Source organism: Podarcis melisellensis (genome assembly GCF_964234715.1).
Source record: "Podarcis melisellensis genome assembly, chromosome: 8".
In the NCBI taxonomy this organism is placed as follows: Eukaryota; Metazoa; Chordata; class Lepidosauria; order Squamata; family Lacertidae; genus Podarcis; species Podarcis melisellensis.
In genome coordinates, this window is record NC_138540.1 from 47,578,675 (window position 1) to 47,601,408 (window position 22,734).

The window sequence follows — 22,734 nt, forward strand, 5'->3', positions numbered from 1 at the left end:
GAAATAGGTTCTTAAACTCCCAATGCCTAGGTAGATGTGAGGGACTGAATTGGGATAATGTAAATATCAATCTTTGCTAACACGTTCAAGATGGATAATTGTTTTTACACATACAGTCACTTAAATTATAGTAGTTCTAGATTAAAGCTTCCTTCAGATGTTCAAATGAAAGGGGGAGGAACAATTTTACTTTTGGTGAAATTGACACTTTTCTGAAGTTGGGAATGGGTGGACCAACCTAAGTCCAATATGAGTCAGTTTCACTCAGTCATGCATAGGTCGTGTTCCATCCTATTTCTTTGTGGGTGCATGAAAGAAGGCATGCAAAATCCAGATGTATATTGTGCACATTTTGTATGTATTCTTTCTGTAAACTGCACATTCTTTCCAGTGTTTTTCAAAGTATTTCCTCTAAAATGCACATTTTGCATGCATTTTGTTAATGTAAAAAAATTGTTAGAGCCAGGTCTATTTCTTCTTTTGAACACCTGAAAAAGGTGGGCTGGTAGTATTCTCTACACTGAAATGCAGCAATGAAATCCTGGTTAACTTTATCACTGAAAATCCAACCCTTGCATCTCAGTCCTAAAATTTATTCCACTGAGTTCATAGTAAGGCTGCATCAGATTGAAAATGTGAGCACCCTAAAGCCCATTGAAACACATTCAAAACATCATGCTTAATTTTACATTAGATTGTAGCATGTATCTCATTGATTTGGGTGACCCTCAACTTCTAGTATGATGAGAGGGCTGCAGAATTTAACAAGGCATCACATAAATCCTGCTTCCTTCACTGAACATGCCTCCAAGGCACTGGTTTAGGACAGCAGCTTTAGCTCCTAATTTGGTCTGCTGATACGTGATATTAGCTACATTTCTTTGATCTACCTAGAATGCTCCCAACAGGATTTCCCAGGAGCTTCTACAAGTATCTTTGTCAAGATTTCCTTCCCATGATGCAACCATTGAGATAAATTCCATGCATGCACTCAGAAAGATTAATCCCTTCTTAACATCTTGATTTCAGACTCTGTCTTGTTACAAAGGAAGGCTGTTGATGCTTCTTCCGTTAATTATGCACATGACAGGTAATGCTGTCTGAAGACAAAAATCGAGGCTGAGACAACAATGCTTCGTGCCATGTCTCAGCAGATGACATGGGGAAATGATAATAAAACATCATATATATGGCCTCCATTAATATTTAAGCAATTTTCCTGAAGAACAGGACAAGCACACTCAAGCTGATAAAGCAGAAGTGATAAGTGGAGCTTAAGGTGTTGACTGGTTAACACCTTCTTCTCAGTAACAGGGCACTCCATTTGTCTTTAACGTGCTTTGCATAGCTTGCTTCCCATCCCTTGTCCTTTGAATTGATCTGAGAGTGTTTGGATTGTCTAATGCAACCCTCACCAAACCAAGCATGGGTCAGAGAGAGAATGAGAATGTGTGAGAGAACAGATTGGCAGGAACTAGTTGAAACTTGCCTATGTGAAATGAAGAGTGCTGAAAGTAGGAATGGTGGAGGAATTTGATCCTGTTCACATTTAAGGGCCAACTTGCCCAATTTTCACTCTCAGAGGCAAATACGTGAAACCCAGCCATCTTTTGAAATGCACATTTATCTGAATTTTTCAGTGCAGTTCTCTGGCCAAGTAATGTGTGCAAAACTGCTAAAGTGAGCATAAAAATGAACACAGTGGTGAAAACTATACAAAAAATGAATTATATTAGAGGATTTTGCTTTGCAAACATGTGTATTAGGCAAATTTGTATACAGAAATGTGCATATTAGGACAAATTCTCACTAAAATCCTGATCAACTTTCACGGGGACATTTTCCTTTCCTTTCTTTCTTTTGAAAAAGAGATCTGAACTTAAGATTAAAAATTTGAGAAACCATCAGAAATAAAAAATGACAGATCTGTTAACTCCTAGTTGTGGTAGAAGAGAAAGAGAAGGTATTTGGTTAAGAATCCTTCATTATTCTGTACATGAACAATACCAGCAGACAACTGATCAAAAGTGTCTGAGAGCTGGTTCTCTCTGCTTTTGACTCATTAGACAGCCTTAAACCAGAGAAGGTTTAATGTTTTTCAAGTACACACATAATGTACTTTTATGCATATTTAATCTATCCATGTAACAAACAGGTGTCTCTGCAAACTTAATTCACACCTGTTTGATTTGTGAGTGGAGGCAGAAAATAAAGAGACAAGAAAACCATAGTCAAAACAAAAAAAAAAATCCTTCCAGTAGCACCTTAAAGACCAACTAAGTTAGTTCTTGGTATGAGCTTTCGTGTGCATGCACACTTCTTCAGATACACTTCTTCAGTATCTGAAGAAGTGTGCATGCACACAAAAGCTCATACCAAGAACTAACTTAGTTGGTCTTTAAGGTGCTACTGGAAGGAATTTTGTTTTGTTTTGACTATGGCAGACCAACACGGCTACCTATCTGTAACAAGAAAACCATAGTTGGAGTAAACTAAGGCTGTTTTTACTAATACAAAATGATCTGCACAGAATGAAAATGTGCAAGAATCTAATCACTTAACTGCTAAGCTTGATATAATGGATGAACCAATCCTGTATGTTGAAGGTGAGGTGGTCATATCTTGCCTACCCCAAACCCACCTGTTCAGGCAAGGAGGGGACCTTTTGGTGCATGCCCCCATGATGCAGCACAACTCCTTGTGAGAAGTTAGGGTCAACAGTGATCAATCTAGTGTAGCATCCTGTTCTCACAGTAGCCAACTAGATGTCTATGGGAAGCCAGCAAGCAGGATCCAAGGCCAAGAGCACTCACCCCTCCCATGGCTTCCAGGAACTGGTATTCAGACTGGTGCTGGGCAGTCTAATGTTTGTAGCCCAGAATATCCTGGTAGTGTCCCTGATGCTTTCTTCTTTAGGCTCTTTCATTATTCCAAACCTGGCCACGCATACGTGCACACGCACGTGCACACCCACACACCTCCATCAAATCTGGGACTGAAGAGCTGAAGAGGCTATTTATTATTATAATTCTTATATATCAGTATTGAGATTATAGGCATTCCACCGTTCCTCCAAGGAGCTCAATGTGGCGTTCATGAGTCTCCTTTTCACCATGACGTCCTCACAACAACCCTGAGAGATATGATGAGAGATGGTGACTGGCCTAAGGCCATGTAAAGAACTTCAAGGCTGAGTACTGACTTTAACCCTGATCTCCCAGGTCCTAGTCTACATAGTCTACTTAATATCCTTCTAGCACATTTCCCATTCTGGAAAGAAGAAACAGAAGTGAATAAGCTGGGCGAGGGGAATCATCTTTCTCCATAGATCTGGAATTGCATGTGAGCCCTTGTCAACAGACCTGTGTGGCACCTTTAAGACTAAGCAGTTCAGGTTGCGATCCTGTACATAATTAGAGAGTAATGGCCACAGAATTCAGCGTGACTTATTTCTGAGTGACGTACAGATTGTTTGGCATTTACCCACACTAACAAGTTGTGACAGCAATTCCAAGCCAATGTAAGACAGGTGTTAAGCATTTCGACAACTGCATTTTCAGCTGTTTCTTTGCAAAGGAGGAAGACAGAGTGAGAACAGGAACAGGTAGAGGCCACACAACTTTCCTCCGATAAGAGAAGCTACTATGACAGCAGGGACCTTTTCTGAACCAACACAAAGAAAAACCACACCCTTTTCAGTTTGCGTAGATGCTAAGTATGTGCACAACCACAGTGCTTAAGTGAGCAGCAGCTCACTTATAGACTTCATTTGTGTTGACGTCCTTGCCCACTTGCTGATGCCCTGGGGGTGGAGATACTAAGACTCATCCTACGTTAGAATAGATTAAGGGCCATCAAAGTAAGTTGATTGCTTTTAACTTAGGATTGCCTGGAAGAGCATGGTCTATGGTTTTAGAGGCACGCTTAGCTCACTTAACCTTGGGATCCTTTGCTAGAAGACTCAGGGCAGATAAAATAAAGTACTTTTCGCACAGTGCATAGTTAACCTATGAAACTCATTCCCACAGGAGGCAGTGATGGCCACCAACTTGAATGGCTTTAAAATAAATTCACGGAGGAGAGAGCTATTAATGGCTGATAGCTGTGGTGGGTATGCTGTGCCTCCACAACTTTAGGCAGCAATGCTTCTGAATATCAGTTGCTGGGAATCCAAGGAGGGCAGAATGTTATTGTACACAAATCTCGATTGCTGATTTCCCACAGGAATCTGGTTGGCCATTGTGAGAATAGGATGCTGGACTCAATGGGCTATTGGTCTGATCCAGAAGGTTCTTTTTATGTTCTTATTAGCTCTGACTTGGCATGAAGGAGAAATATGATTCAGTTCCCCTTTTAATTCTCACTCTCTCAGACAAATATGTGAACTGAAACCCAGCCATCCTTTGAAATTTACACTTCTCTGAAATTTGCAATGCATTTCTTCAGCCAAGTAATGTGTACAAAACTGCATATATTAGTGAAAATGATTCAAAAATTCATTATATTTGAGGAAATTGCTCTGCATATGCTCTGTATATTTCACAAAATAAAATGCAAAACTACACTGGAATAAATTCACAATAAAACGCTGATGAATTTTCATGAGGTTCTTTTTTTAATATATATATATATATATATATATATATATATATATATATATATATATATATATATATATATATATATATATATATTCTTCAAATTTAGCCACTCCAATGTAACTGCATGAAGCACACTTCCTGCGATTAACACATGTTGGGGGCTTTTATGTTCAGTGATAAGTGATACAAAAACAAGGGTAATTTGTTACGGTGGCGTCATTTTTAAGTAAATAAAAACCACATCATTTTAACTCCTTTTTATCACTCACCAGCTCAAGTATGTAGTGTGAGCTACTTCCTTTAGTGATTCTTTGTCTTCACTTTTCCACTGACCCATGGGCTTTCTTAGCAAAGAGAGAAAGAGAGAAAAATGTCAGTCTGTTAGAATGAGTAGTTTTCTTAAATGCTATTAAGGCACACACACACACACACACTCTTCCCAAACCTATGTAATCTGAGCTCACTGAGTGTTTTAGTAGATAATTTCATACAAAATGTAGAGTCCAAAATATACTTGCAAGTAAAGGGGAAGTTGGACGATGTTTTTTTCACTGAGGAAAAAAAAGACAACTTACAACCCACCAAGCTGAACGCAGGCCACCCAGCCATGGATTGTGGTTTACCAGAAGCTTGACAGGCCCCTGCATTTCAAGTCCCAGATGAGTGGCAACAACAGGAGATGTACTGAGCCCACTGGGGCTGCTATACATGGTTGGTAACCTGCATGCAGTTTGGGGCATCACAGATTGTTTAGACCTGCTCTTGGTGAAGCTTTTTTCTTTCTTTCAGAATTATAGCTGTCTTGGTCACTGTGAACGAGGAGCCCAGGAGTTTAATGAAAGAATGTTAGCATCCTTTGATAAGTGAAAATCACTATCCAGCTTTTGTAAAGCAAGATGCATGAAAAAGTTTGGGAAAGGGACAGCATCCAAGTACTTGGAGAGATCAGGGATATGATTTTGATCCAAGTTTACAGTTTGCATTCAGAGAGGAAGAGGAGAGAAATGCTAGTTATTTGGGTATGTGGGTGTTTGGGTGCATGTGTTATGCTTTCTTTTGAGAAAACGAAGGATTGCTGGTTGTGCAATCTGCTTATAGCTGCCCAGAGTGGCTAGGGAAACTCAGCCACTGGGGAAATAATAATTATTATTATTATTATTATTATTATTATTATTATTATTATTATTATTATTATTATTGGAGTATCTCTGCCTACACTGAAATCCTCCTTGCATACTTGTAATAACACTAAATATTAAAAAATGTATTGTAAATCTCTCATCCAGAGGTAGGAATGGATAAACCCGTCAATTTCATTTTCTCTCAATTACTCATTCTTCCAGTTTTTAGTTCACCACTGTTCTGCACTGTTGTTGTTCCCCCCCCCCCCGAAGTGAAAACTCATAAAGCTTTTTTAATTTAAAAAGTGCATTGCAAAATTCAGAGAAATGCAAGTTCTGAAAGATAGCATGTTTTGGATTGTGTATTGGTTCTCGTTAAAATGCAGACCAAACCAAATTGATCCTATATCCCAGTCCAGGGGAAAGTAATGGTGCGATCTTATGCACATTTGCTGAAAAGCAGCTTTCCACTGTGTTTATTTCACTTGCTGAAAGTAAAATCTATTGGAAATGTTTGTAGCTAAATATTGTTCTACTAACAATGGAGTTATCAGCATTTATTTATATAATCTTTCTCCCACTTTTCAGGCAGAAAAGAAAGAAAGCATCCTGAAGTGGCTTTATGTGACATCAAACAAAAATTCAATACCGTGCTGATGGTACATCAAGGGTATATAACCTAAGGCCCTCCAGAAATTATTGGAGGCCAGTTCCCATCAGCCCCAGTCTGCATGTCCTATGATCAGGAATGGTGGTACTGGCAGTGCAACAGCATCTGGAGAGCAGCATATTAGCCACTCCTGCTGTACATAAATGGAAATGAGGGATAGGCTCTGTCCTTAGGATTATTATCTTTAAAGGATAGATACAACATAGGCTACTGGAGAGGAGAGGTAGAGGAGGTGGTTCAGCTTGTGCCAGAATGAAATGGTGGTTTGTAAATAGGGACATAAGAAAAAATGGAATTGCTTCTCGTGTTAATGCAATGCTCCCAAATGCAAAACTCCGTCCCCTCGAATATACATACTAATGCACATTATCAGGGTAAACACATTGCAGACAGAGAGAGAGAGAGCTAGAGAGAGAGAGTGTCTGTGTGTGTGTGTGTGTGAGAGAGAGAGAGAGAGAGAGAGAGAGAGAGAGAGAGAGTCTGTGTGTGTGAGAGAGAGAGGGGGGGAGGGGGAGAGGGGGGAGACACTAAATAATTATTATTATTTCCCCAGCCACTCTGGGCGGCTTCCAACAAAATATTAAAATACAATAGTCCTTCAGAAATTAAAAGCTTCCCCAAACAAGGCTGCCTTCAGATGTCTTCCAAAAGTCTGGTAGTTGTTTTTTCCTTTGACATCAGGTGCAAGGGCGTTCCACAGGGCGGGCACCACTACTGAGAAGGCCCTCTGCCTAGTTCCCTGTAACTTGGCTTCTCGCAGCGAGGGAACCACCAGAAGGTCCTCAGCGCTGGACCTCAGTGTCTGGGCAGAACGATGGGGGTGGAAACGCTCCTTCAGGTATACTGGGTATGACCTTTAGGGATTTAAAGGTCAGCACCAACACTTTGAATTGTGCTTGGAAATATAGTAAACATTTCTAAAATGTACAAACGTACTAAAATGCTGATGAATATACACAAGGCCTTTAAAAGAAAAAGAAAACTTACAAACTGATGCAGAAATCTCAAAAACAGAGAGAAACAAAAAGTGAAAGTTTTCTTTATTTCTCCTTAATTGGCTGTTGGATCAAAGTTCTTAGTGGTGGGGAGGGGGACAGAAAGAGAAGCAAGCTTCTCAGGCTGATAGCAGGGATCAATGTGGTCATCTTCTTCCCATGGTATTCTACCTGGGATGATGGAGGTGCAGGCCCCTCAGAGGTCCTTTGTCCTCTAGACACTGGCAAAAGTCAGCAAGTCTTTGAGATCACTTGTGCAGTCTTATGGCAACTGGCAAAGCATGTAGGATAAGAAGTAAATTTATACACTACTTTATTGTGAAAGCAAACAAACCTCAAAGATTACAAAAAGATAAAACAATCAAAATTTTGATAAGAAAAATTAGCTACAGTAATTTCAAACTTTCAAAAAGCTAAAATAGCAATAAACAGCAGGGGGGAAATAAACCAGTTGAAAACTTGCATTAACTTTCTAAACATCTGAGTAGGCTTCTCCAAATAAAAACGTTTTTAGCAGGCAGCAAAAAGAGTACAGAGAAGTCACCTGCTTGATATCAGTAAGCAGGGCATTCCAAAAGTGTAGATCCTGCCATGCTATACTATCAAGTTCTTACAAATGTGGAACCGGTATTATGTGGCACCTGTAACAGTACCAGCAAAGCAAAAACTCTGATTCCCACCACTGCATGGCAAGAAGCATGGAATTATCTGTTGTTCACCAACAAATCTTTAATTCCATCGACAAAGTTTAGCCAAGGGTTTTGTTTCTCTGTAAGCAATGCAAAGCTGGTATTTACCCCAACAAGAGGGCAGGGAAGCGGACTGCTTTGGACGTGAAACACAAAAATACAGCTCTTTCTTGGAGAGCTTAGCCTACTTTTTAGATCCTTGCAGCAAGCAAAGGTAACAAGTAACAGGGTGGTGGTGGCTTGAATAAAGAGTAAAGAGAGTTACTGTAATAAGCTCATGTAATTACCGGGAGATGGCATTCAGGTAGCTCCATTAAGGGAACTACCTGAATACATTTAAAGTCCTGTGTTTGTACACATTAAATTAACAGGCTTCATTCAGGAGCGCTGCTGTGAACAAGGACCAGCCATCTGAAAGAGGACAACCTCTCTCTCTCTCTCTCTCTCTCTCTCTCTCTCTCTCTCTCTCTCTCTCTCTGTGTGTGTGTGTGTTTACGTGGGTTCTGGAATGCAGATCCTACAATGAGGGCAAATAGACCCCCTGTTCAAATTCTCAAGAAACAACTGCATCGCGTAAGTGGTGCTGTTGCCAGTGTAACCAAATACCTGCAGTGGCGAATATAACACTCAAAAAGGAATCAGGTTAAAGAACAGACAGAGCAGCATGAAGCCAAAGGCAAACAGGAGCGTTGTTCGAAGACTGTGGAAAGTAAATGCACGGAAGAGTTGGGAAGGGAGGGGCATATATATATTGTTTCTTTGTTGGTGTCAGTGAGAAGATGGAGCAATCCAGTAATAACAAAAAAGAGGAAAGAAACTGGGAGAAGACTGCATTGTGCATCTGAGTTATAGCTAAGGGATTTTGAAATCCCATACCAAAGATATTCAAGGAAGAAGACAATCATTATCCAAAGCAAAACTAGGCAAGGGCAGAGCCTGCCCCCCTCAGATACAATTTCAGCCTCTCTCCCTGCTTCACCTTTCACAAATCTATCCATCCCAGGTGCAACGAACCTGTGCTCCTTTACATGTTGCTGGACTACAACTCCCATCAGCTGCAGCCAGCATGGTCAATGGTTAGAGATAATGGGAGTTGCAGTTCAGTAACATATGGAATCACACAGGTTCTCCATCTTGCACTTTGGCTAGAGCGAGAAGGAAAATTAATAAAGCTAGGATACTAACAGTGCTGTGCTATACATTTCTATGCAGAAAAAGTCTTGTTGTTTTCAATAGAGCTTACTACCTGACAGTTTTACAGACTTAGGATACTGAATATTTCACAACATCTCAAGTTCCATGCTTATGCAGATCTTCAACAGATTTATGAATATTCCCAAAGCTGTGAATATTTTGTTAGTATCTATCATCTATCTATCTATCTATCTATCTATCTATCTATCTATCTATCTATCTATCTATCATCTATCTATCTATCATCTATCTATCTATCTATCTATCTATCATCTATCTATCTATCTATCTATCTATCTATCTATCTATCTATCTCTATCATCTATCTATCTATCTAATCTATCCATCCATCCATCCATCCATCCATCCATCCTGTTGTTGTTTTAAAAAAGAGATATAAAACCATCACAAATAAATCTTCAATCTGTTTAGAGGTTTTTTTATATTTTAGAAAATCAAGTTAGTGGTATATATATATACTTGATAAGAAAAGAAAAGAAATGCTAGGTTTCTGTGATTTTGCATGTGAACACCTTGGTCTCCACTTTTCCAATTTCACACAACTTACATTTTACATCACTTTATATTTTGCATTTATTTAGGATTGCCTTAGCATACATCAAGTTGACAGGCTTAATTCAAGATCATTCATCTTGCAATGAATTAAGAGCTATTCACCTGAATGAGGGTGATAGCTTTGGAGCCTTTGGTCCTGTGTGTGTGTGTGTGTTTCCATTCTAAGTATTGCTTTTATTAAAGGAAAAGCTAAACTGCCCCAAAAATGATGAAAGGGCCAAAGATAAACAGCCATTTATTGGAATTTTGAAGATTGCACTTTTCTTCTTTTACTTCTTTGCTATACACCAAGTTTCCCAAGCAACTAACAAATGGATAATTGACTTCCTTTTCCAACAGTCAGTCTGAGTGTTGTTTCGGTCCTGACTTCATTCAAATAGAGCTTTCAAACAAAAATTTAAATTGTTTGCCTACGGTAATGTAATTTATTTCAATAAGATCAATGCTGCAGTGTTTGAAATGTAACAACAAATGTCTGTGAATCGACCTAAACCCATCTTAATGAATTGCTGGGGTCGGAGGGCTTATCTATTGCTTGTAATCACAAATGATCAACAAGGCAGCAATGAATGCAGAATGAAATTAAGAGCGGATTGCTGCTTAAGAAGGGACCATTTGTAAAAGGAGTCCTCAGCATATTCTGATGAGGATAAACCTTCACGTAACTCTGAAATCATTTCAACTGGAAGTTGTGATGTAAATCAATGCACTAGTGAGACGAAGAAGTTCCTAATTTGGCCAGACATGCTGTGGTTTGAAAATTCATTTTAAGAGGAATTTGAGGTGATTTTATATCCTTTTATTAAAAGGCTTTGGTTGCAGAAGGTACCCCAAGTTCAATTCTTATCAAGGCAGGGCTGGGGATGTTTCCTGCCTGAAACCATGGCATTGTCACTGTAGACCATGGGTAGAGAAAATCAGACCTGGGAACTGAATGTTGTTCTACAGGCTTCTCTATATGGTTCTTGAGACTCTCTGTAGGTCGTGTACCTGCCCAAGTCCACCCCTCACTGGACCTCCTTCACAGTCTACTCCAGTGTTTTTTGCCCAGCTGGGGTGTGTACTTGAGCTGTAATTGCTGGGTAAAAGAAGGAGGCAGAAGTGTGTGTGTGCATGTGTGTTTGTAGAGAAATCTCTCTGTGTGGCTAGAATGTAGCTGACTGTTCAAAGGTAAGAACTGCAGTCTAGTAACTTTAGCCTCTGGCTCCTCCCACTAGTATCATGCTGTCCTGAAAGGTTCACCATACTGGAATACAACCCTTGAGCTACAAGAGGGTTATGCTACCTTCCTAGTGTAGACAAAACTGAGTAAGATGAACCAACAGCATGATTCAGCTTAAAGCAGGTCCCTCTATTCCTAGGCTGTTTTGCGTGTTAAACTGTTATTTATTAACTTTATTAATATTTACTAAAGATCTGTTGCCGTCTTTTCTTTTCATAGCGAGGTAACTGAATTTGCAGAAGAGTTTCAATGAAGTTAATAACTTCTTTCAATCCATTGCCCACCAATTTACTTTGACCCACAGGTATGATAGTGCAACGTTTGGAATTTATGCCAGAAATATCAATGCAACTAAGTGCATTATATATGATCATATGCATTGTCTTAACTGCAGAAAATCAATAAGATGATGTCTATAAGAACACTTCATCATATTTCATTCTTTGCTTTTACCCCAAGCATATTAAATGTGGATGTAAGAAAGCACTGTTGATTTCAAGTGAACCACCACATAATGTGCAAAATGGCGGGGGTGGGCGGTTAGTCACATTTAATTGACATTGGATTTAATGTGGCCTGCAGAATAATTTTATCTATGGTTAGTAGGATGGAAGTCACATGAGCCTCAATGGGATTTTCGCCTATATTTTAGGATTGCAGTTCATCTACCACCACCTAACCACAGAAGGCAGACCCACCCAGAAGAGGGCCTTTAAAGATCTCAAAGAATACTCAGGTTCACATTTACAACTGCAGCCGTTAGAACATCCTGATCCTATGCTTTATAGTTTTAGTCTAATTCCATGAATCATACCCCAAAACACAACGGGAGACAGTATTGATCTTCCTATTTTTATTAAAAAAGTGGCTGGGGAAACCCAGCCAGGTGGGCAGACAACAACAACAACAACAACTTGCAAGATACGTTCCTACAGGCCTACACCAGTCTACAAGCTGGTATACCATATTCTCATCTGATTACAGTACCCAAGTAGTCTTCAAGGGCATATGACATGGGGAAAGGATCTGAGACTCTATGACAAGGGGAGAGAACCATGTCAGCCTGAAGGATGCATTCCCTTCTAAGTGGTTTCTAGGGCCAGAGGCAAAAGTGGGCAGAACAACAAATGCAAATCTTACCTTCATAGAATTGGCTAGTTTATACACACTCACAAACCCTTCTGTATTATTATATGGCATTTTCCAATCAGGCAAAAACTTTTAGGGTGTGAAGGAGGGCCTGCAAAAGGTGTGGCCTGGGGAAAAAATAGAGAACCAAGTAGAGAGAGATGGGTGGCCACATTTAGCTCCCAGTCCTCAGGTTTCCCAATCTAAGGAATATTCCCTTAGGAGAAGTTACAGAACCACCTTTCAGATGCCATTAGGAGTGCTATTCCCAGGTACGGTCAGCTCACTTAGTGCAGTCTACTAATATATCTCATCCAAAGTAGAGAGAATACAGAATTCACACACACTAAGTGATTTCTGCCAAATGGGTTTCTTGGCACTGATGCAAGGAAGCATCTACCTAATGTCAGGTTACGTTCTTAAGCATCAATTGAAATATGTCTTATGTCTCAATTCAGCCTAAAATAACACAGGAATCAAGTTAGGCTTAATGTGAAATCCATTTAAAACACGAATGTTGTTTCTTTTCCCTGTTGTGGTTGATGCCACTTTTGTGCCTGGCAGTACCAGCTTTTCCCACAGAGCTATTCTGAGATTGGATTCAATTGTGGCTAATGAATCTTGATGCATTAGCGATGGCTCAATGGGAACTTAATTGGACACTTCTGAGTTGAGAGAAATGAGTCTAAATCTCCTGTCAAATGTAGATTTTCCTTCTCCCTTTAAAAATAAGCACCTGAAGGAACACAGTGCTTGCAAAAATGTCAGAAGATCAGCAGTTCTGGTCAGCTAATTCCTGTTCCCTTCCTCCTGTTTGAAGTGCAACAACAGAGATTATTTAGTGTGCAATGCAAAGGTTAATTCTGTTGATGTTAAAGTTAGCTATCCAAGAGGGGGACAGGCAGAGGCTGATTTAGGGCAGCATGATGTAGTTAATTGAGCAGAACAGAAGGTGAGAGGCAGGGGGCATTGAATTTTGGCCTTGCACAGGGTGCCATTGGAATTTGAAAGACCAAAGTTCACCACTGGGGAAAGGTAGAGGTGTCACTTAGCAGCCAGAAAGGATAGCATGATCTTCACTGAGGTAGGGCATTTCCTGATGAGTCCCCTACCCCCCCATATGTTTGGATGACTGCCTCCCTGCTATGTACAAGGTGTGAAGCTTTTTAAAACAACAAACTCTATCTCTTGTATGGAGCTAGAAATTTCAGATTGTGGGGAAACACAGAGATGGACACCTGTTGATCTGCTAATGTAGATGTGTGAGGAACACATAAGAGTGGATTATACTTTCATGCAATAAAGAAAGCTCTTGCTCCTTAATTTTTGTTATGAGGGGCAACACACATTACTAGCTAGTTTCTTGCTAACTTTATTTTCCTTTTAATTTTTCAGGAATCTCTGAAGGCAACAAAGCCTAGACTTCTTTCTGCCATCAAGGGAATTCCTATTTATGTTTACTGTGCTCTAGACTCATGACAGAGCTGTAAGTAAATCTTCTTTGCCGCATGATGAATCGGATGACTATGATCTGGAAGAAAGCAAAATAATTGTTTCATTGTTGGTGCTGATTTGCTTAACGTGTGGAATGATGCCAGAAAGACTAACAGAAATGTTTATGGATACGTGGGCTCCATTAGTAATATTATGGATTACTGCATTCCCATCTATGTACATGGCTCCAATGAATCATTCTCACGTATTACTGAGTGGATCCAGCAGAGGACTAAATGAGCTAAGTGAAGAACAAAGAGTGCTGAACCGTTCCAAGAGGGGCTGGGTATGGAATCAAATGTTTGTCCTGGAGGAGTTTTCTGGACCAGAACCTATATTAGTTGGCCGGGTAAGTCAATATTCATATAACTTCGAGAAGACTGATGGCAAATGTTCATTTCTTTGGATTCTACCATCAAACTGGCTACCTAATCCAATGATCTATGAATAACTTGACATGATACTGCTGGATTAGCATATTATCTGGCATCTGACAAGCTTTCTGTATTTAGTAAGGGCTATGTTCATTGTATAATAGTGGCAATGTAATCATTATCATTGTTATTAGTTGTTGTTGCAATACTACATGAGGGCAAGGGGCTGAAAGTGCATGATTTGGCCTTATTGTCATGGGCAAGATTACAGTGAATGTTGCCCACTCTCCATAAGTACTGCTATCATATGCATATATCTATATTGAGCAATCATCAGCAGAGCACCCAGAAAACAGAAGGTGCACTGGGTCAGTCCCAGCTTGCAGGACGATGAGGTAACCTGCTTCAGGTGTCATCAGCAGAGATGTTCAGCATAGATGAAAAGAGGAATGGGTTTCTGAAGGGTTTGGCAAGATTTTAGAAGTATTGTCCCTAGCCAGAGCAGATGGGGGAGGAATTTGGGTTCCACACAATATACTGGGCTGATGATGAAAGTAAAGCTACCACCCTCAGAGGGATTGAACTAAAGTAGAGTATTGGTGCAGGTACAGAGGAGAGTCATGTTGATTCTGAGCCAGGATCGGAGCTGAGAGATCAAATGGATTAAGGCAGGGAACTGGGTAAGAAAGGTCCAAATGTAAAAGGAGGTATCTTCTGATAATATTAAGTGCTAGTACAATCCCTCCACCCATGCGAAATAGATTTCAGTGTCAGAATAGCAATTTAATTCTGCCTGTAATAATATAAATCTTCTGTTTTCATTGCTAATGATATGGAAACAGATTGTAACGTTCCCATGGAATCCAAGGACAAAATGAAAAAGAGTAAAATTTATAAAGAATTAGGCAGAACACTATTGTCAATCACAATATGGAGAAACTACCAACTACTTAAGTTATCAGAAAGCCTTAGTAACCACAACAGAAACAGTCTGATCAGTGTAAACATTAGGTCTTGCATCTTTATGTGCCAAAAAGTCAGGTAGCTACTGACCGGTGAGCTTGACATTGATATCAGGGAAGATCCTAGGACAGATAATTCAACAGTCGGACTGTGAACATTTAGAAAAGGATGCAGTGATTACTAAGACCCAGCATGGGTTTTTCAAAAATAAGTCATGTTAGACCAATCTGATTTCTTTTTTGGGGGGATGGAATTAAAACTTGGTGGATCAGGGAAATGCTGTGGACATAGTGTATCTTGATTTCAGAAGAGCTTTTGACAAAGTCCCCCATGATATTCTTGCAAGGAATCTGGTAAAATGTGGGCTGAATGAGATAACTGTTAGGTGGATTTGTAGCTGGTTGACTGACCGAACCCAAAGAGTACAGTACTCAATAATGGTTCCTCGTCATCCTGGAAAAAAAGTGACAAGTGGGGTGCTGCAGGGTTCTGTCCTGGGCCTGTTGTTGTTCAATATCTTTATAAGTGGATGAAGGAATTGAGAGGACGCTCATCAAATCTGTAGATGACACCAAATTGGGAGGGGTAGCTAATGTTGTAGAAGACAGAATCAGAATTCAAAATGACCTTAACTGATTGGAGAACTGGGCACAAGCTAACAAAATGAATTTCAATAGGGAGAAATGTAAGGTTCTGCACTTAGGCAGGAAGAACCAGATGCACAAATATAGGATGGGGGACACCTGGTTAACTAGCAGTACATGTGATAATGATCTAGGGGTCTGGTGGCTCAGCATGAATCACCAGTGGTGTGCAGCAGCAAAAAAGGCTCATATTATTCTAGGCTGCATCAACAGAAGTATAGTGTCCAGATCATAGTACTAATAGTACCACTCTATTCTGCCTTAGTCAGACCACACTTGGGATACTGTGTCCAATTCTGGGCACCACAATTTAAGAAGGATGTTGACAAGCTGGAACGTGTGCAGAGGAGGGCAAATCAAGATGATCAAGGGTTTGGAAACTAAGCCTTATTAGGAGCGCTTGAAGGAGTTGGGTATGTTTAGCCTGGAAAAGAGGTGATATGATCGCCATCTTCAAATATCTTAAGGGCTGTCACATGGAGGAGGGAACATGTCTGTTTTCTTCTGCTCTGGAGGGTAGGACTCGAACCAATGGATTCAAGTTGCAAGAAAGGGGATTCTGACTAAATATTTGGAAAAAACTTTATGACAGTAAGAGCTGTTTGGCAGTGGATCAAACTCCCATGAGAGGTGGGGGACTCTCTTTCCTTGGAGGTTTTTAAGCAGAGGTTGGGTGGCCATCTGTCATGGATGCTTTGGCTGAGATTCCTGCATTGCAGGGGATTGGACTAAATGACCCTTGGGGTCCATTCCAACTCTAAGATTCTATGATTCTAAGTCACTTCCACCACATCTAAACTGGGTCATATAGCAGAGATAAAGAAAAAAGGGACCAGCAATGTGCCGTTGTGTTGTCTGATATAATTAGTGGCAGGGCTGCACTAGCAAATAAAACACGTATTCACACATTTGGTAATTTAGGGACAGAGTGAGAAACATTTTGTGAAAAGTCATTTTTACCTGGGAGACTATCCATCCCTTTGCTGCCATAGTTCTTTTTTTCTGATGCTGTTTGGGTATCATTATTTTAATTCCATTTACTACTTCTTTCCTGTATTTGCAACATAGTTGATCTCAGCTAACTGGAGGTGGGACGGCTCACAAGCTATGTAGCTAGTCACATTAATCTATGTGATGACAGACCAGCTGAAATTAGGGACAAACAGGACCTCGTTGGGTCAAACGGGTGGTTCCCTCCAATTGGGGAAGCCATAGTGAGTGTGACAACATCCCTGTTTTGAGGCAAGCAGTGATCTCAGACCCTATGCCAAGCCCAGACTGTAGTGAAATCTAAATGTAAAAAGGTAAAGGTATCCCTGACAGGTCCAGTCACGAACGACTCTGGGGTTGCGCACTCATCTCTCTCTATAGGCCGAGGGAGCTGGCGTTTGTCCGCAGACAGCTTCTGGGTCAAAAAACAGTGTGCAAATACTTTTTTTTAAAAAAAAGCATTGAATTTGATATAGTTGCCATGTAGTGTCACAATAGTATATTGCAGTTTACAACACATTCAAAATGTTTTATTTGCAGCTTTATACTTGAATCCTCTGTCATAAGACAGCAGAACTCTGATGTTGCTTCATCAACAGTTAGCCTTAGGAGCTTTTCACGCTTACCATTTATAGTGGCATAGTTGCTGGGATTTTTTCCTGATTTTTTTGACATGCTGCCACATCATGATGTCATTATTCAGCTACTATTCTATACAAAGCTACAAAAAACCCCAACATTTGTAAAAGATCTCAGTATTGGATCCTCAATATTGTCATTTCTGTGACATGGATACAAGCATAATCCTGGTTTCTATGTGGAGTGGTTTGGGGTTGGTGGGCATGATTTGGGAGATGTCTGTTTTGAGCCCCTTCCCTCTGATAGATATGCACTGTCAGTTTATGAGCTCAGTTCAGAGGAGAGATATGGCCGGTAGAAATGATGGTACAGAGTCAAGGTACTGTCCATCACAGCAATCATTAGCTGCGGTCAAAATTTCATCACAATGACCAGGTTCACCACAGCTCAGATAAGACATATAAGGCAGGTTTTCTTCTTAACTCCTACAGTCCCACAAGATTAGAATTCCAGAATAATTGGCAATAAATACAAAAAGTGATCCAAGGGCTATCCCCATGTCCATGTGGATAATTCTGAAATTTACAGGCTGGAGGAACATGTGGGTATTTAAGGGTTGTGACTACAGCCACAGGACTTTTCTCAATTTGGGCACAGCACACTATTAGTGTGGAAAACTAACTCACTTTCTAATAACAGTGACATATGACTGAAGGCGCACTCAGTCAGCTGCAAATTCACTCACAAAAAGTCAAATCAAACAGCAACTATACAACTATGAATGGTTGTGCAGAAAGGCCCTTAGACTGAGCCTTATATAGAAGCAGCAGCTCCGTTTGAATTGGAAGCTGTTCCTTTACTGAAATGTGCCTCTTCAGTTAAAGGGGCCAAACCTGCAATCTGAAAGAGCAAGAGCGACTCTGGTTGTACTTGAACTTCTGTGATGCTGAGTTCAGGAGGGCCTACTCCTAAACAAACAATTAAAGCCTAAGTATGCTTGCCTTGGTGCTGTGCTATGACTTTTGTGGAATAATTGTTGTCTGCAGTCAGCAATGCACAATTGCAAGTATACTTAAAAAACAACAACCAAGCATTGAGGGCAAGCTGCTTTGCAGGAATATAATATGCAGTGTTTGCCATTCCTAAAAACTGAAACTGCTCTGAAAGATAATAAGGCTCTGTCACGGCCGTAAGATCACTAATGCCTATCTGCCAGCTCTAAATGTAGTAATTTAAAGAAAAACATGTTACTAAATACTTCTGATTCTAGTTTGTTGCCATAACCCCTTGATACCATACACATTTTGTTTAGCAGGATATTTGGCTGTACTGTTTGTGACATACACATACATACTTGAGTGCAAACTGTATTGAATTTAATGGCACTTACTTCTGAGTAAGCATGCATATATTTATCCTGTAAAATATTAGGCCACTAAAAACAGCAACTGATGAATTTGGCAAGTCATCCCAGAAGACAAAATAACTCAGAATGGCCCCTATCGTAGTCATGGGTTCCTAATATTATGGACAGTGGTGGAGGAACCCTCTCTGGCACCCAGGGTGGGACGCTGAGGGGCGGGGCGAACCAGTGATGCATGCGCTACGCATGTGCAGCATCCCATATGGAGTGCTCATGCGCGGCAACTGTACGCACTCCATATGGGATGCCACTCTCACGCTGCAGCCATACGGGCTGCCGTGCGAGCGGCATCCTGTATGGAGTGCACACGTGCAGCAGCCTGTACAGTCGCCGTGTGAGAGGCAGTCCGTATAGACACCTGTATGGATGGTGCACGGAAGCAGCAGCCCATACTGACTGTGCGCGCCCTCGGCCGCTCTACAGCTGGGGGGAGGCAGGAGCCATCTTGTCCCCCCCCCCCGAGTGACACCCAGGGTGACCTGCCCCCTCCACCCACTACTTCGTACACCCCTGATTATGGGTGCACAAATTATTTAAATTGGAACTTTCAAATGGATCTCTAATGCAAGGTGCACTTTTCCAAACAGAACAAAACCACACAAATGTCAAGAAAGTATTATAATAGTGGCAGCGTGCAATAGCAGGTGTGTATTTATAGAATGACCTCACTGTGGCTGCCATACGAAATAACATCATAGGCATCCTGTTGCACTTTGTGGACTAATGTCATAAGCAAAGAACAAAATGAAACTGCACCTATCTGACTTTCCTTAGCTCATTATATTATTTTAAATGCTTTTATTTTTGTTAATTGCAAGACTCCTCCCGTAATTCTTTATTTTCTGTGTTCACCAAGAGAATTAGAAGTGTTAGTCACTATCCTGACAGGATTTTGAGGACCTCTGGTAAGTTCACTTGCTTTCATGCCAACTCTTTTAAAAGGCTTTATCGAGATGTACTTTACCCCTCCCCAGAGTTTTATCAATGCACAATGGTGCATCTGTAACAGAGGTGGAAATTAAAGGGAAGAATCCAAAGCTGTGTCAGATATGCACTTTGCCCAATACAATATTTAGGGGAAGAAGCAGAACAATAGAAGTATTATAATGCAGCATTTCCTCTTGGAAACATGAAGGCGTAATTTGTAAAACCATAATCTGTGAGGAAAGTGATATGAGGGCAGTTTCAGAAGAACTGCTGCACAAGGCTTCTGAGAGACAAATGCCCCTTCCTCCTCGTCGTCCTTGTCCTCCTCCTCCTCTTCTTCTTCTTCCACTTGTAGCCCATCTTCATTCCCAGGGCTTCTGGGTATCACACACATGCTGACTGTACTACAAAATAGCCAAGGTGGTGCTCTCAAGGTGCTATTGGACTATAACTCCCACAATCCCCGATCACTGGCCAATTCAGCTGAGGTTGACAAGAGCTGTAACCCAACAACATCTGAAATGCACTATCTTGACCATCTGTGTTCTAGTGTCTCAGAGAGAGGAAAGAAGAGAGTAGATATATAATTTCCCAGGTGATCTTAATTATGAATCCATGCTTTCTGGTCCTATTCTGGGGGGTAATCAGAATTTGAAGGAAAATCATGGGACTGTATCAGATCCTATTTGTGTATTTTATTTAAAATATTTATATGCAGCACTTCGGCAGAGCTTCCGTGTTACCCAAAAACATAAGATAAAATGGATACATCTGTTGTTTTTATCCCTCCCTCACCCCCTGTATTTACTAATGCATTTGAATAATGGCAGAAATTAAAATGAGACGGAATGCTTTAACAATGACATAATGCAGAGTAGCTTGTGATTTAATGTGGTGGTGAATGAAAGCTTGCTGACTTATCCCCAATCCTCATTTTATCCTGATCTAGGATTACCCCTGCTCATGCTGCCTACTTATCATTTGTATATATTAATTAATTTACATAAATGCACATACCATGTTGCCGATTGACTAGCATTGAGGCTGAGTTCATTTAAAGATATAGCTGCAACACATGCATCAAGGAAAGTAAAATGAAGAATAAGCCTGCCTAGTTTTGAAGATTCCCCCTTATGTACATGCATCAAGAATCTTAATGACTTAATGAAACATTCAACCAGCATCCTGTCAAATTTATAATGGGGGGGGGATTTCCCCTCCATTTGTTTACGGGAGCTGGTAAAAAAAAAATCTGCTTCCTATCAGTGGCATGCAAGTGTTTTTAGCAACATGCTCTGCAGGTCTTTAAAAAAAAAACCCCACTTTCTGCTACACAATATTCCCAAATGGATTTAAACGAGGAAAAAGCGTATCTCCATCAAGCACTTAAACTGACAAAGAAAGCAGATTTTGAGTTACGCCAGCCAGCCACTCATGTCTTGACTTCATCCTGTTACTGCAGGGCTATCAGAAGGATGTGTGATCTTATGCACCATCTGTGTGCCGGTTTCTTTGGTACAACTAGAGGCGAGAGGAATGGAGAGAGAAAATTCAGCGAGCTTTTATTCACTACCATGTTAAATCACGAGCTACTATGCATGATGGCCTCATTAAAGCAGTCTGTCTCCCCTTTAATTTCCCCCATTATTCAAATGCATTAGTAAATACAAAAAGGGAAGAAAGAGGGAACATAAAACCAAACAGACATGCCCATTTTTCTGGAAGTATTTTGAAAAGCGCTTGTTTCCCAGTGTTACTGCATCTTTTTTAAAAAAATAAAAAATGCTGGGACGTCTTTTTAGTTTTAGCACTCTGCAGAACAGATGGAAGAAAATAAAACTTCCTTCAGAGGAAGGGGGTGCTGGATCTGTTCCCAAACGGATAATTTCATTGTACTTATTGTCTGTGGTTTTATAAAATTTGCTAGGGGTGTGTGTGTGTGTGTGTGTGTGTGTGAGAGAGAGAGAGAGAGAGAGAGAGAGAGAGAGAGAGAGAGAGAGAGAGAGAGGAAACTATATAAGAAGAATGTGTGAAATTTCTTGAGGGGGGGGAATGTGAGGTTTTACTGAGTGCAGGTTCTTCTATAAGTGTTTTTCATAATATATTGTTATTTTTATTATTTACACTGGCATATTCAGCAAAATAGAACTACAAAATATCTGTGCACAAAGAAACAAAAATAAAAAAGTAAGTTACTTAATTTAACTACAAATAAATCTATAGCTATATAAAATGCATATATCTGAATTGATTTGGATCGTATGAGATTGTTATATCTTATAACTTTGTAAAACCACCTTTTGCTTGAGGAAGTAACAAATTGTCCCTGTGGAATTCAATAAATGTATTCCGATATGCTTTTAAAAAGCACATTTTTTATTTTTAGAAGGTATGCCAGTTTTGCAATTAAAGCCAAGTCCCCATTCCCCTCCACCTTTCTCTATGCTGCTACTATTGGTATTTTTTAATCCCCATTTCTTATAATATAATAATCTTGTAACTATTACTATCCAGGAAGTTAATTTCTTATGCTCTTGTCTTGCAGCCTTGTCCATATAATTCATGAGAGAGAAAACATTGAGTCTAAAGGAATTTTATCACCATATATGATAATAAACCTGCTGCCGCTCCCAGCTATATCCATAGGCTTGCTTTCAGGTGTTATTTGTTTGCTTCATACATTTATATCACTGTTTTCTTCCATCTATGGAAACTGTAGGTGGCAGATGCAGGATTCTCCTATCCAGGTGATGACCAAAGTCAGGTCAGCTATGTTTCAGCAAGGTTTCAAACCATATCCTGGGGTTATCAAGACTTCTGCTTCTCTGTGAATTTGGGCTAGTGATTTCCATGTCCCTACTTTATTATGGGTGGGGCTTTGTTATGGTGTGATCCCACCACTTTTCTGAGGACATTTATCAGAAGAGGAGTTGGGGTGAGGTTTCATTACTTCTTCATCTTGTAGTGATTTTTGTTAGCCTTCATATTTGGACCACTTCTGTATGATGGGCATTGTGGGCACTGTTCTACAGTGATTCCAATAGCATTTATGGGGTCAGGTTCAGAGAACAATATTGGGAGAGTGTCTCTCAGCCCCTTGGCACTTGCGTTATGTTGTGACACAGGTTGCTATATTATCCTAAA

The 22,734-nt window shown here is 40.2% G+C and overlaps 1 protein-coding gene across 1 annotated transcript in view; it reads left to right on the forward strand.

Moving 5' to 3' along the window:
* Nucleotides 1–22,734, forward strand: part of CDH8 (cadherin 8) — a 221,297-nt gene that overhangs the window by 6,254 nt on the left and 192,309 nt on the right. The window contains exon 2 of the mRNA XM_081921769.1: nucleotides 13,592–14,039. Coding sequence (XP_081777895.1) covers nucleotides 13,785–14,039 — 255 coding nt within the window. The 5' untranslated portion in view covers nucleotides 13,592–13,784. The remainder of the gene's footprint in view (nucleotides 1–13,591; nucleotides 14,040–22,734) is intronic.